The sequence below is a fragment of the Aotus nancymaae genome, unplaced genomic scaffold, assembly GCF_030222135.1.
Source record: "Aotus nancymaae isolate 86718 unplaced genomic scaffold, 86718_ANA_hifiasm-v0.15.2.pri h1tg000041l, whole genome shotgun sequence".
Classification (NCBI taxonomy): Eukaryota; Metazoa; Chordata; class Mammalia; order Primates; family Aotidae; genus Aotus; species Aotus nancymaae.
In genome coordinates, this window is record NW_026988455.1 from 9,359,351 (window position 1) to 9,375,087 (window position 15,737).

The 15,737-nt window shown below is 53.2% G+C and overlaps 1 protein-coding gene across 1 annotated transcript in view; it reads right to left on the bottom strand.

The window, feature by feature from the left end:
* IGDCC3 (immunoglobulin superfamily DCC subclass member 3) overlaps positions 1-9,644 on the bottom strand; it is a 45,193-nt gene extending 35,549 nt beyond the window's left edge. The window contains exon 1 of the mRNA XM_021672047.2: positions 9,300-9,644. Within this exon, the coding sequence (XP_021527722.1) occupies positions 9,300-9,573 (274 nt within the window). The 5' untranslated portion in view covers positions 9,574-9,644. The remainder of the gene's footprint in view (positions 1-9,299) is intronic.
* Between the last annotated feature and the right edge of the window lie 6,093 nt (positions 9,645-15,737).

Sequence of the window (15,737 nt, forward strand, 5' to 3'; positions counted from 1 at the left end):
TTCTCACAGCTGGAGAAAGAGGCAGCCGTGGCACAGTGGTTCACACCTGTCATCCCAGCACTTTGGGAAGCCAAAGTTGAAGGATGGCTTGAGGCCAGGAATTTGGACTAGCCTTGGCAACATCGTGAGACCCCATCTCTACAAAAAATTTTAAAAAGTTGGCTGGGCACCGTGGCTCATTCCTGTAATCCCAGCAATTTGGGAGGCCGAGGCAGGTGGACCACCTGAGGTCAGAAGCTCAAGACCAGCCTGGTCAACATGATGAAATCCCTTCTCTACTAAAAATACAAAAGTGAGCTGCGAGTGGTGGTATGTGCCTGCAGTCCAGCTACTCGGGAGGCTGAGGCAGGAGAATCACTTGAATCCAGGAGGTGGAGGTTGCAGTGAGTCAAGATCACACACCACTGGACTCCAGCCTGGGCAACAAAGCGGGACACTATCTCAAAAAAAAGAAAAATTAAAAAAACTAGTCCCAGCTACTCAGGCTGAGGTGGGAGGAGCTCCTGAGCCCGGGAGTTCAAGGCCAAGATCACTCAACTACACTCCAGCCTGGGTAGCAGAGTGAGACCCTGCCTCTAAAAAAAAAATAAAAAAGATAAAGAGGCAGGAAGGATAGAACAATAAAGAAGAAGGAGGGAGGAGGAGCTGGAGAAAGGAAAGCTGAAGACGGCTGGGAGGACAGGGCAGGAGAAACTGGGACGGAGGGAAGTGAAAGACCAATATTCAAAATGTGGCCTCAGAGGAAGGCAGAGGTGGGGGGTGGGGGTGGGGAGTGTCAGAGACCAAAGAGCATGGACACCAAGACCCAGAGAAGACAGGGAGAAGGGCGGGTGGAGTCCCTGGGACACCAGCCCTCTGCGTCACGTTTTCTTCCCACCTGAGTCAGGTGAGCCAGTCCTGGCCCCGACGGGCTTGCCTGCATTAGGCCCACCCCGACCCCTGCATCTCCCTGCCATCCAGGGTCTGCCAGCAGCTCCCACCGCTTGCCACTCTTCAGGCCTCTCTGTTCAGACCCCAGCTTCCTACCTTCACTGGGTCCCCGCGCCCCTCCTCAGGGACCCCGTAGAAAGCCCTCTCTTCTGCTCTCCTTACATCTGAGGGCAGTTGCAGAGGCATTTCTTAGAACAGGGTGAACAACGTTGGGGGCAGGGAGAGCAAGCTCAGAAATCAGGGAGAGGTTGTTTCGTGGGGATGGGACAGCACAGGTCAGCAGGCTTGCAAGAGTGCAGCTAGATTTTCGGCAGCCACCCAGTGAATAAGAAAACTATGGCCCGGGTGGGGCACAGTGGCTCCCTCCTGTAATCCCAGCACTTTGGGAGTCCAAGGTGGGTGGATCGCTTGAGGCCAGGAGTTTGAGACCAGCCTGGCCAACATGGCAAAACCCTGTTTCTAATAAAAATACAAAAAAATTAGCCAGGTGTGGTGGCACATGCCTGTAATCCCAGCTATTAGGGAGGCTGAAGCAGGAGAATCACTTGAACCCAGGAGGCTGAGATCACGCCACTGCACTCCAGCCTGGGAAACATAGTGAGACTGTCTCAAAAAAAAGAGAAAAGCCCAGACTCCTGGAGGTGCTATGGCCACATTCAAATGCCCCAGATGTAAGCCCCACCCTCCACCCAGTACCCCAGGGCTTGCCCCTTCCTCTCTCACTTCAGCTGGTTGGGTAAGGGTCAGTCCCTTACAGGACCTAATAAAATTATCTATCACCTCATCTTGTCCCAGGCTGGGTCTGTCCACTCCAGCTTTCTAGCCTGCTCAAGGGAAGAGGGATTCCACAGGAGAGCCTTTGAGGAGAGATGGACCCCAACCCTAAGCCCCATGACATCCTTCAGGCACACACCTGTATGCTCAGACTCACCTGGCAACACACACACACACACACACACACACACACTCTCTCACTCACTCCTGGTCTCTACATTCCTTGTTTGCAACCAGACTATGGCCATAGAAAATAAAGGTTTCATAGGTCAGTTACACAGGCAGACACTTTTGGTGGAATCACTCAGGCCAGTTTAAACAAAGACAGCAGTGAGCTGTTTGGTTTATCATCCTGGGTCCTCTTCCGTTGCATTCTACATTTTTTGAAGGCTATGGAGAACAGCCTTCCAGCTACTGTGGAAATCTCTCTCTCTCTCACACACACACACACACCAGCCTGCAGGCACTCTGGAGAGAAGAGGGGAGAGGGGAAGGCAATACAAGAAGGCCAGGAGTGAAAAAGTCCTTTCTCCCTGGGGGTGGGGAGGGGACAGAGGGTTAAGGGGGGCTGGGGGCCTGTTTCATTTGCAGGCTGCAAATGCCTCTCCTATTCACCGGCCCACATTCCCAGCCAAGGCGCCTGGCCGCTGACAATGCCAGGAACGGGAACAGAGAAGATTTGCACATTGTGTTTAAGGGGCCAGCTGGCTGCCTGTGACAGTGGAGCCAAGGTGTGGGAACCAGAAGCGTTCGACTTCCACACTCAAGTCCTGCGGGTGGGGGTGAGGGGAGGCCCTGCACACAGAGAATAAGGGGGCCCTCCCCCTACAGTTGGGGCCAATGAGCCTGGGGGCATAGGCCTCGTCTAGCTAGAGAGTGAAGCCCAAGGCAGGAGACCCGAGACCCCGGCATGGAGGGGGTACCGAGCCATTTACTCTCTGATTCACACCCCATCTGGTGAGGAAGAGAGAGTCTCAGTTCCTCTAGAGATAAGCACGCGGCAGCAGCACCCCAGGATCCTAACCCGCGTGCATTATACTCCCCTGCCCATCCTCCCGTTCACAAGCTTCTGTTCCTTTGAGCTGTGCTATCAATTACAAGGGGGGTGGGGTGGGGAGCAAAAGAGAGGCAGAGAGAGAAACAGAAGAGAGACAGAGAGACAGCTTTGTCCCAGAAGGCCACATGGTCATTTAGTTTTTACCAGGCTCCACAGGCAGGGGACATGAGAAATACAAAAGAAAGAAGCCCTTTAGGAGCTTAAAATCTAGTTGAGGAGACAGATGGAATATCCAGCCGCAAAACAGTTACTTAACAATGCAAGCAGCCATCACCGAGAGGAAGGTTTAGCCTGAATGCCACAGACCACAAACGCTCCCTGCCTTAGGAAGGGGAGGAAGATATGACTGTAAGTGGGATGGTCTTTGGGGAGGGATCAGTTGTGGGAAGAACCAGGCAGAAACAGACTTGGAGGAGGCCCAGGGGAGGCAGGGGCGTCCTGAGGATGGATGGATGAAAAGAAGCCTTCGGTGGCTCACGCCTGTAATCCCAGCACTTTGGGAGGCTGAGGTGTGCAGATCACCTGAGGTCGGGAGTTCAAGACCAGCCTGAGCAACATGGCGAAACCCCGTCTCTACTAAAAATACAAAATTAGCTGGGCATGGTGGCACATGCCTGTAATCCCAGCTACTCGGTGGCTGAGGCAGGAGAAGCGCTTGAACCCAGGAGTAGAGGTTGTGATGAGCCGAGATCACACCATTGCACTCCAGCCTGGACAACAAGAGTGAAACTGTGTCAAAATAAATAAAAAGCTAAAAAGGAAGTCTTCATGCCCCAGAGCAGACATGAGCCTCAGTCCAACCCCCCTGACCTTATAATGAGAAAAGCAAGGCCCAGAGAGGCTGGTTGACTTGTCCACAGCCACACAGGACCCCTGGTGTCCAGACAAGGGCTTTTCTACCACACAGCTTCTCAGGGGTGTCAGAAGCGGTCAGTTTGTGCCGTGCTGACTGGCAGGTTAAAGTGTCTGAACCCCACCCGTTTGAACCTACCTCTGAGCTATGGCCGGGTACAGGTGAGGCCCTGGCATGAGGGCAGGTCTAGGTATGGGCACTCACTCATTGCTGGGGACAGCAGCTTCCTGCCCTAATGGGTAGGCAGATGTGTGCATTTGAGGAGCTGTGGGGGAGACTTCCTCAGGCCTTCCTCAGTTGAGCTGCCCTTCAAGAAGGAGAGAAGAATTTGCATTCCACACACCAGTCCTGAGCAACCAACCTCCAGGTGACAGAGGCCTCCAGGGTTACATAGCCCTCCAGGACCCACCGCCCTGCACAGGGCCCCCTAAATACCAGGCTGTACTCCCCAGCAGCTCCTGCCCACCGTTCTTCTAACCCCCACTCAAACCTGATTCCACAGACCTCCACCCAGACCCTGCCCCCAGAGCCACACACCATGGGTCTTGTTGCTGAAAAGGGACTCTAGAATAGCTGGTGAAACTGCCTTACCTCAGACAAGTTAGAATGATTCGGACTTCAGAAGTAGGAACTGAGGGCCGGGGAGGGTAGGTGACTTACTGAGGCAGAGAAAGCAGGGGACTAGAATTGGACTTTCTCTCCTCTCCACATGTCCCACTGCCTCTTTCTAGGAGTCTGGGGTCACCAGGGACCTTTCCAGGAATCACACCACAACTAAAGGAGCTCAGAACTTAACATGTTTTCACCTCTGTTAGCTCCTTAAAATAATAATAGTTAATATTATTAGTACCTGGATGGACACGGTGGCTCACGCCTGTAATCCCAGCACTTTGGGAGGCCGAGGTAGGTGGATCACTTGAGGTCAGGAGTTCGAGACCAGCCTGGCCAACATGGTGAAACCCCATCTCTACTAAAAATACAAAAATTAGCCAGGCGTGGTGCGGGCACCTGTAATCTCAGCTACTCAGGAGGCTGAGGCAGGAGAATTGCTTGAACCCAGGAGGTGGAGGTTGTAGTGAGCCGAGATCGCGCCACTGCACTCTAGCCTGGGTGACAGAGTGAGACTCAGTCTCCAAATATAGATATATATACACATATTAAGGTACTAATATATATCTATTAGTGAGGTACTATTAAGGTATATATATACACACATATATATGTATAAATGGATATATGTGTGTGTGTGTGTATATATATATATATTAGTCTTAATAATAGTTAAGGAACGCTGCCTTTGTGCCCTGTGCTAAGTTCTTCCTTCACATTGTCATAGGTAATCTTCACAACATTTCTCCTTGGTATTTATTATTATTTTATACTATTTCCTCCTGTTATTTATTTATTTATTTATTCGGCAGAGCCAGGGTCTTGCTCTGTTACCCAGGTTGGTCTCAAACTCCTGGCTTCAAGCGATCCTCCTGCCTCAGCCTCTCAAAGTGCTGGGATTATAGGCATGAACCATCACATTCCCCCATTTTAAAGATGAGGAAACCAAGGCTCAGAGAGGTGAAGCGACTTGCCCAAGATCTCACAGCCAACAGGTGGTTGGGCCCAAGCCCGCGGAGGCCCAGGCCCACAGAGCCCAGGTCTGTTTGCCACCACAACCCACCATCAAACCACTGTTGGGCCTGCCCAGGCAAGATGGCCCCAGGTTGGGAGTGAGGGCAACCCTGGCTCTTGGAGAGCCCAGCCAGGATTGAGACACCTGGGACCTCACCCTAAATTAGTGGGCAATACTGAGCACTAACAATAATGCTTAGCATTTCCGAGATGCCAAGCCGTGCGCCAGGTGCTTTAGACCCATCACCTCATTTACTCCTCCAATATCCCTGACAGACTGATGGAATGGTGCCCATTTTTTCAGAGTTGGGTACAGAGTCTCAAGAGAGCTAAGTAACTCCTGCCAAGGGCACTGACCATTGAGTGGCAGAGCTGGGGTTCAGACCCATGGAAGTCTGGCCCGAAGCCGCTGTTCCAAAGGCTTCACTGTGCTGCCCGAAGACCCCCACACTGGAGGTTCTGATGTGGGCATGGTCTCCGCTAGCCCCTTGCTACTCAGAGTACAGCCTGTGGACCAGCTGTATTGGCATTACCTGGGCTCTTGTCAGCCCTTGGCCTAGACTTATAAATTCAAAATCTGAATTTTGTCGATTCCCAGGTGATTCACAGGCTCAGTAAGGTTTGGGAAGTCCTGCACTAGGTCATAGAGCTGGTCACTCCAGTTCCCCAAGAGGCCTGAGATCGAGAATTAAGGCTAGGACATGAGGGGCAGGGATTGAGGGTGGGTCCTCCGATCCTCCTCCTTGTAGCTAGTCCATTCCTTTTTGGAGTCATTCAGGCACACAGGCCTCACGTACCAGTCCCTGCACACGCTCCCCAGGCTCAGCCCCTTTAGATGGATAGCAGAGGGTCTCAAAGGCCAGGCCAACTTCCGCCCACACCCTGAGGCTTGGGAGAACACTCAGTCCTCCTGGAAGGGGTTAAAACAAAACAAGATGCACTCTGGCTCCAATAATCTCACTCCCTGATAGATTTCCCTGGAGAACTCCCTAAATGAATCCCAGCGAGGGAGGAAGCAGGGCCAGGAGCAGAGTCAGGCACTTTGCTTTTGCTGGAGATTAACCTCCATGGGCAGCCAAGGTTACATTTAAAGGCCGTGTCAGTGAAACCGCCTTCAAATGAGGAGTGCAGTGCTGGCTCCCGTTACTGAGAGCCTCCTGCGTGCCAGGCAAAGTGTGGGGTGTGCTGGACCTTGTAGCCGCCCTACCAGGCAGAATCACATGCACGTTTCACAGGCAAGGAAACTGGGATGAGGAAGCATTAACTTGTCCAGCGTCTCATCCTTAACAAGGCTCCATTTTCATCCCCCAAACTACAAGCAGGTGGAGCTGCAAGGCAGAGTCCAGGGCTCCAGAGCATGAATACTCTTAGGACCCTGAGCTGTTCCACTCTAAAGGGGAAACAGTTGCAACTGAAGCCCCAAGGAATCAGCCTGTGGTGTAGCCACACTGGTCAGGCTGTCTTTCGAGGACAGCATCTGAACCCCCTGGGATGGAAGGGGGTGCATTCCTAGCCATCAGCCTCTGGCCCAGAGCTCAGATGCCGAGCAGACCCACCCACATAGACCTGAACGCCCATCTGCCTCTCTGGGTTAGTCTGCTGGGTGAACTATGAGTCTGTGAGGGGTGCCTAGCATGTCCTCTCCCCACGGGCCCCTGCGGAGCAGCCAGGAGAAGCAGGGGCCTCCAGAGGACTCCCCACACCTTTTCAGCAAGGCACTCCTGTGTCACACAACATCTGCAGTGCCGGCAGGCACATGGGCAGGGAGTTATTACAAAGGAGGAAACCCAGGCAGCTAATCAGCTTTGGAGGTTTCTAGGGACATCAGCCTGTGAAGTGAGAAAAGGGGATCCAGCCGCACCGTTGCTTGGCATCTGAGCATTCCCCCATGGGACCACAGCCTTGCAGGGAAGACAGGGCCCATGTCAGACTGCCGGAGCTTAGAGGCAAACCCCCCAGCTGTCTCCAGGACCCCAGAGGATTAACCAAGCTGACCCCACCCACAGCTTAATTTCTTGTACTATATTGTTAGGAGTTTAAGGAAACTAAACATCTGGAAGGTATTACCATTTATAGAAAAGCATATTTACGATTAGCTATATACATAAGCCCCTGGGGATTTATCTCCCAGGATCCTAGGCTGGTAATGCAAAGGTCTCAGCAGGGTCCATCTATCTCTCAGCGTTGACACAGGCCAGGGAGGGTATGGGGAGCATCTCCCTGAGGAGTCTCATCTCTCCTATCTCCAAATCTTCCTGGGGTCCCCACCCTCCGTCCATGCTTCCCTTCCTCACACCCAGCCATCTGCTCAGAGGCTGCACCAGCCTTCCCCTGCACTGCCAGGAGGTCCTCGAGATGAGGGTGGCTGAGCCAGAAGTGATTTGGTCTCAAAGTCCAGGGCTGCCTCCCAGAGAGCTCCATATGGGGGCCTGGATCAGCCTTCCTCAGAACAAAGGCGCATCTTAAACCCAGCGAGAGGGCTCCTGCCTCAAACTGATTCATCACTCACCAGCCGTTCAGAGCAACTGTGCAAATGCCCTCAGAGCCAGGAAGAAACTTGTCAGCGATCAGACAGGAAAGAGGCGGCGTGCCACAGGAGTTAAGTGGGAGGGTGTGGGTTCAGGCTGCCCAGATTACAGTGCCGGCTCTTCTACTACCAGAATGCCATTGAGTCTCCATAAGGCTCAGTTTTCTCTTCTGTAGAAGGGGGATGATAATAACCTAGCTTCCATTCTCCCAGGGCTGTTGTGATGACAAAATGAAATAAATTTCATGTAAAGCACTTGGGCAGCATGCCCAGCATGCAGCAAGTACTTAAAAAGTGTTAGCTAGGGCCAGGCATGGTGGCTCACACCTGTAATCCCAGCACTTTGGGAGGCTGAGGCGGGAGGATCACTTGAGACCAAGAGTTTGAGACCAGCCCAGTGAAACCCCATCTTTACCAGAAAATAAAAAATTAGCTAGGTGTAATGGTGTGCGCCTATAACCCCAGCTACTCGGGAAGCTGAGGCACAAGAATCGCTTGAACCTGGGAGACAGAGGTTGCAGTGAATTGTGATGGCTCCACTGCACTCCAGCCTGGGCGATAGAGCAAGACTCCATCTCAAAAAAAAAGAAAAAAATGTTAGCTAGAATTGTCACCAGTAGTCAAAGCAGCCTCATTAAGGGACACCCCTTTCCAGAGGTCCAGAGATATGAGGTGGAGAACATTTTCCACTTGCCAAAACTTCTGCCCTTTCTCAACCATGACCCCACTGCCCCCAGCTTGCCACCTCCCCGGGATGCATGGAGAATTTTGGTTTATGCAACACACTCCCAGTGTGCACAGCTTCAACAGTAACAGAATTTTTGCAGTTCGGGGCAGTTAAACCACAGTCATCATTTCGTCACCACAACTGATGATTAAGCAGCATAAGCAAAGCACAATTCTAGAGCTGAAACATCTTGCCTCACCTTTTTTTCTCCCATTCGCAAACACACATTAGCAGTAAAGTGAGTAGGAGTGATGTCACCACTGAGATAATTCTGAAATATCCTACCATATTTTTTTAAACGCAAACTGTTGACAAGCTCCAGAATTTCATTCCTGGTATATGAAGGTCTTATCCTACTCAAAGATTTAAATTAATTTAAGCACATAATTAAAAACTGCATATAGCCAAAATTACCCTTCAAAAATCTCTTCAATCACCCATAAAATATGGTAATTATTTATCTTTATATACAAGACTCAAACTCAATGAACCCGGATGCTCAAAGCATGTCAGGCATATGGAAACTAAGCCATGCTGACCCAAGAACTGGGTAAAACTTCCTCCCCCACTCCCCTATGGGTGTTTGGCTACATTCTTGTCCATTCACATTCCAGTCAGTTAAACGAGCATATGATACAATTCCACCACCACAAATCACTGGCGTGCACCTCAAAACTGACCCATGCTGAGAAATTAGTCCTCCAGGAGGCTGCATAAGATGGGACCGCTCCCATCGCCCTCGTGCCCCAGGCTGACCCTGGATCACCAGCTGGCCTACACAATGGGAAAACAAGGGATGTCCACTTACTTGCAGCCTGGATGCGAGCCTTCCGGCTGACCACCAGCCCAAAGCGGTTCTGGGCCACACACTCATAGTCACCCTCATCCGAAGGGCTGCCTCCCCGCTGCAGCCTGAAGTGACGGATCATCAAGGACCCATTGGCCAGCAAGGTGGAGTGGGTACTCTCTGGCAGCTCTACCCCATTCTTCCTCCAGGTGATTTGCACTGGAGGGGTCCCCTCCACCCTGCAGTCCAGCACCATAGGCTGCCCGGGGACTGCAACATCATCACTTGGCTCCATAGCAAACGCCAGTTCGGCAGAGTGGCCAAAACCTGCGTGGGGGAAGGGGAAAGGAAAGGAAATAGGGATGTTAGTGTGAAACGAGCATCCAGGAAGAACTCCACCCACACGGTTCCAAGTTCCTTGGGTCTATGCGCCCCATCCCCACGGTTCTGTAATGTTAATAGGAATTCCTATTATATATAGAACTTTATGCGTTACAAAGTGCCATCCTAGGCAGTACTTTACTTAATCATCATGCCATCTCAGAGATGGATATTATTTGTACCATTCCCTTTTTCACAGGTAAGAAAACTGAAGCCCAGAGACGTCAAGTGACTTGCCCAGGGTCTCACAGTTAGTAGCTGCAAAGCTGGGACCCAAAAGCAACACTGACTCCAGGAAGCTGCTGCTACTCTGGTGGCCGCCCTGGAGAAGCACTGAAGCCTCACAGACCGTCAGGATGCGACCTTAGGTAAAGTATTCAATGCGTCCCGGCTTCCCGTTCCTCATCTGTTTAAATCAAGGAAGAACACTGGGGCTTGGGTCATAGGGTTGTATGGCATGATTAACAGACTCAAAGGCACTATGAAAAACGTAAAGTTCTAAAGAAATACAGAGGGAGATAGTAATAAATCATGCTTCTTTTTGCTGCCAAAACCCATCAGAGGCCTGGTCCAATGCCTGGTAGGGAGCAGGGTGAGTAGTCCCAGTACGCAGGGTACAGGCTAGGTTGTGGCCCCATTCCCCTCCCCTCTGGCGCTCTGGGTGTTGGTCCTTTTGCCTTTGTCACAGGGAGAGATGAAGAGTAGCAAACACCAACTATGGTTTCCCAAAACCCAGGAAGAGGGGGCTCCTAGAACCTTTACTTCCAGCCAACCTCTCTGTTCCTGCAGAAGAGAAATGAGCAGGAAAAGGAGGAGGCCAAAGAAGAGAGGGGGTTAAGGCTGATGAGGGAATCAGAAGCCAGGCTGGAGAGACAAGCACTCCAGTCCCAAGCATGATGCCAAGTCACCAACTTCTCCAGCAAGCAACTTACCAGACCAGTAAAAACTCCACTCAAGGAGGAACGAACTCACCTGGCCTGAAAGGGCAGCCACAGACCCCTCCTCACATTTCTAGATAACTAGCGATCCTGGAGACGGCCCCTCCCCAACAGACTAGGGCCCTCCCAGGCTGGGGAAGATGGGCAAGTGGGTGGGGAGAAAGGAGGGGCTTTGGGGTTATAGGCACCCTCCCCCGCACCCCCACCCGCCCAGGGAGATGTAATGTTTTAAGACTTTTGAGGATCGCACTTATTCAAACCCCTGCGCATCCTCCCCAGGTCATGAGTTTGAGTCGCCTTAGCCCCCAGTCCAACCCCGGTATAGCCGTCGGGGAATAAAGATTCTCCTTGATGCGGACGCGATCTTCTACTTCTTGGGAGTGGAGTGGAGAAAGAATAGCCCAGCTGAGTGTCTGTGGGGAACTTGAGGTGTGAGGGAAAGGGACTAGATTTTCACTCCTCTCCCCGGAGTGAGCCCATTGCAGCCACTAAAGGGAACAGGGTGGTGGTGACCGAGCTCCAGGCAGCCGAGCCGGCGGACCGCAAGAGCCAGGGGCAGGGTCTCCGCGTGTGCACACTCCGGGGAAGGGCAGGGGCACGTGAGCATCTCCGCGGCTCTCTCGCTCTCGCTCTCGATGGCTTCTCCTCTCCTTCTTGGCTTACAGGCTGTGTCCCGGGTAGCTCCCTAGCCACGCGCTGCCCTCCAGGAATCTCCTTCCTCCTCTTCTCCGGTCTCTCCCGCGCACTCCCCGGCCCAGTCTCATCTCCAAATGCAGGACGTGCCATCTCAGCCCAGTGCAGCGGGCAGGATCCCGGTCTCCGCCCCCCGGGCTGCTGTCCCCTACCTCGGCCGCCTCGGGCTACGTCCACTGCCGGGCACCGAGCACCCCAGCTCGTCCGCCTGGGTCGGCGCTTAGCCGTGCGGTCTCTCCGGGCTGGTTTCCCTCTGTCCCCACGCCAACCCGCCCCGCTTGCTCCCGCTTCGCTGCACTCCTTGCCCCTCCGTCTGGGCTCCCGGTCCTGACCCAGTCTCCCTCCGGGGGGCTCGGTCCTCAGCACGCCCCTAGGACCCCCCGACAGTCCGGCCTTGGTGCCCTCTCCCCGTCCGGCCCCGCTGGGTCCGGCTGGCTCCCTCCCACGCAGGGTCAGCCCGCAGGTCCGCGCCGCTCTCCCCGGGTCCGCCCCTCGCGCCCGCTCGCTCCCCGCTCGCCCTTCCCCGGGCTCAGTCCGCAGCCACCCGGTCCGGGGCGCTTCGCTCACCCTCTCTCGGCGCCGGCAACAGCAGCAGCAGCAGCAGCAGCGGCAACGGCGGCGGCGGCGGCGGCGGCGGCGGCAGCAGGAGCCCGGGCCAGCGCAGCGCAGGCGGGCGGCGCGGAGACGCGGCGCGCGGCACAGCCATGGGGCTCTCGGTCCGCTCGGCTCGGCGACGCGCGGCTCCCGGGCCTCTTGCGGCTCACAGCGTCCCGCGGGGTCGGCGCCGGGGCCGGGGCTGGGGCTGGGGCTCCGGCCGGGGCCGAGCCCGGGCGGCGGGGGGCTGGGACCGCATGCCTGCTCAGGAGCCCAGAGGGCGCAGGGGGAGCGCCGCTTGCGCCATCTTGCACCCACCCGGGCTATCTGTCAGCTTCGCCCGGGGTGCGCGCTGCACACTCGCACCGCTCGCGGCCGCCCCGCCCTCCTCCCCAGCCCGCCGCCCCCCTCCTCCCCGCTCCCGGTCCCCTCCCCCAGCCCCTCTCCCCGGAGGCCCGGTCTGGGGAACAAAAGAGCCGGCGAGCGCTTTAAGCGGCCGGACATTCCCGGCTGCGCGGCAGACGCGCCCCCTGCGCTTTGAACTATGGCTAGAGCGTCCGGCGCCGTCCCGGGCTGCAGCCGAGTATCCCCTCCCCGCGGACCAGCCCGGGACCTGGGGGGCTGGGGAAGTGGACACCCAGTGGACTGGGGAGTGGGTCCGGGCTGCGGAAAGACACTCAGAGCTGCGGGATTCGCTATGACCCACTCTTTCTGCTGCACTCTCCTCCAAGTCCATATTCTAGAGATAATTCTCTAAAAAGCTGCATAAAGTTGTCAAAGATTGAGTTTTCCATGGATTTCTGGTCCTTCCACTGAAAGGAAAGATCATGTAGCTGCAAGATTGGCTTCTCTGGACCGAGGAACCCTGTTCTGGCTCTCCACTAGGGTGGATTGCCTGGAGAGAACAGACCCAGCAGGACAATGAGAACTCTAAAGGGGCCTCGCTTCCGACCTCGGTTCTGCCTGCTGCCTAGCCCAGTCACTCTCACCGAGCTCGTCTGAAACATGAAAATAATCTTTTTTTTTTTTTTTTTTTTTTTTTGAGACGGAGTTTCGCTCGTTACCCAGGCTGGAGTGCAATGGCGCGATCTCGGCTCACCGCAACCTCCGCCTCCTGGGTTCAGGCAATTCTCCTGCCTCAGCCTCCTGAGTAGCTGGGATTACAGGCATGAGCCACCATGCCCAGCTAATTTTTTGTGTTAGTAGAGACGGGGTTTCACCATGTTGACCAGGATGGTCTCGATCTCTTGACCTCATGATCCACCCGCCTCGGCCTCCCAAAGTGCTGGGATTACAGGCTTGAGCCACCGCGCCCGGCCTGAAAATAATCTTATCTCTCCTGTTCATCCCTAGAGACCTTTAAACCGCAGAGGTCCTGACAAATGACCTGGTAACTGGAAAAGCACATAAAAAGTTAAAATTCCCAGTAACGTTTCTGTGCCACAAAGAAGGCCCTCAATCATTCACATTAGACAGCATGTAAGATCCCACGTGAGAACGTTACAGAAGGTAAGCGTGTCTCTTAGCAGAGACATACTCATACTAGCCCTCAGAGGTCTTGAATCTTGGCCACTCGCTATTAAATGGTCTTCTGTTGAGTCCAGCATGATGGACTAGTCCATCAAAATTAATGAGCAGCTACTAAGTTCTAGGAGCTAGAGATTTAAAGGTGGCAGGCTAGGCTTGGTGGCTCACACCTGTAATCCCAGCACTTTGGGAGGCCGAGGTGGGCAGATCACTTGAGCCCAGGAGGTCAACACCAGCCTGGGCAACATGGTGAAAACCTGTCTCTACAAAAAATACAAACATTAGCCAGACATGCTGGTGCATGCCTGTAGTCCCACTGCACTCCAGCCTGGGCAACAGAGACCCTGTCTCAGTAAATAAACAAACAAACAAACAAATAAATAAATAAATAAATAATAAATGAATGGTGGCCTAATGCAGCCATTTGCTACTTTGGCTCTGGACTGGGATGGCAGAGGAAAAACTAAGTCTCTCTTTTGATACCATCTCTGGAACTTTCGGACCAGGAGTGTTAACCATGTACAAAACCAACTTTGGTGCAGATAAGCAAGGAAGTACAGGCCTCCAGAAATCAAAGTGGCTGCAGATGGACAGGTTTACTAATGATGGGGCTGGCATAGCCCAGGACTATTCACTCTGTGATAGCTACTGGAAGACTAGCCTGAGAAGCAGGATGTGAGGCGTGTGAGCAGCGGGAAGCAATGGAAAAATTCTAGGTCGAGGACCCCAATGTGCCAAAGCCCTGTTGGATTTCCTTGTGAGAAAGAGTAGGAGTGGTGGTCTACCAGCCATAGGAAAGGGAGGGGAAGGGCCTCCCTGGGCCTAAAATCCTGGAACTCCCTCCTGCAGGGCTTGAATTCCCAACAACCCCTTCTTAGCTTGTCCTGGACTCAGAAGAGGTCAAGTTGGTGTCTTGAATTGCTGTCATTTTAAATTCATTTTGACAAGTGTTTAATTCTTCTTTATCACAACCCTTGGTCTGAGAGTGATATGCAAATAATGGCTATTCTGCCAAGTGCAAAATGTGCAGTATCTCTCTGTCTGATCTGTCAATTAACTCTGGGTCTGGTCCACCAGCCCCTTTAGGGGTGGTCCTGAGCAAGGCAGCCTCTAGCTCTTGATTCTCTCCAATAGAAAGCACGTTCCAGGCTCTATAAAGATCTTAGCAGAGAGCAGCTGCCAACTGTGATGCCAGGATGTGTGTGGAGTGTGAGTGTGCAGTTTTGTGTGTGAGACTGTGTGCACATTTGCGTTAATGGTCACAAGGATGTTTGTGAAGGCTAGTATGCATGTGTGGGTCTCTGAGCTTGTATACACAGTGCACATGTGTGTGATTGTGTGGTCATGAGTAATTTTGGTGACCAGAATTATACAATATATATATTTGGTGACCAGAATGGTTGTGGACCCCAAATCTCTGGAGTTGTTCCCTCTTTCCTGCACCCAAAAAAGTTCAGAGAAATGTGTGCCCAGATGGAAAGAGATACCCAGAGAGTCTAAGGAAGTGCCATCAAAGAACCCATCTTTCCTATGTTGGCGTCTTTTTTCCTAAGCACCTGTTGAGGGAGGAAGATGGTTTAGTTCTTTGTCATGACCACCTGCTCTTTAACCTCAAAAATCACCATTTTGAGCCAGGTACAGGGGCTCATGCCTGTAATTCCAGCACTTTGAGAGGCCAAGGCGGGAAGATCACTTGAGGTCAGGAGTTCGAGACCAGCCTGCCTAACATGGTGAAACCCTGTCTCTACTAAAAATATAAAAATTAGCTGGGCGTGGCAGCAGGAACCTGTAATCCCAGCTACTCGGGAGGCTGAGGCTTGAGAATCACTTGAACCTGGGAGGCAGAAGTTGCAGTGAGCCGAGATCATGCCACTGCACTCCAGCCTGGGAGACAGAGTGAGATTCGTCTGAAAAAACAGACGAAAACACACTATTTTGGGCCAAGGGGTGTGGGTCACGCCTGTAATCCCAGCACTTTCAGAAGCTGAGGCAGGAGGATGGCTCGCGCCCAGGAATTCAAGACCAGTCTGGGCAACATAGCAAGACCACATCTCTACAGAAAAAAAAAATTGTTTAATACTAGTCAGGTGTACTGGCATGTGCCTGTGGTCCCAGCTACTCGGGAGGCTGTGGTGGAAAGACTGCTTGAGCCCAGGAGGTTGATCTGCAGTGAGCCGTGATTGTGCCACCACACTCCAGCCTGGGCGACACAGAGAGATCCTGTCTCAGCAACAGCAACAACATTTCCCATCCCAGTAAGAAATAAACTCCCTAGAGCAGAAAGGCTGAGGAAATTCTAGTCATAGTCAATGGTTCCAAAAGAGAA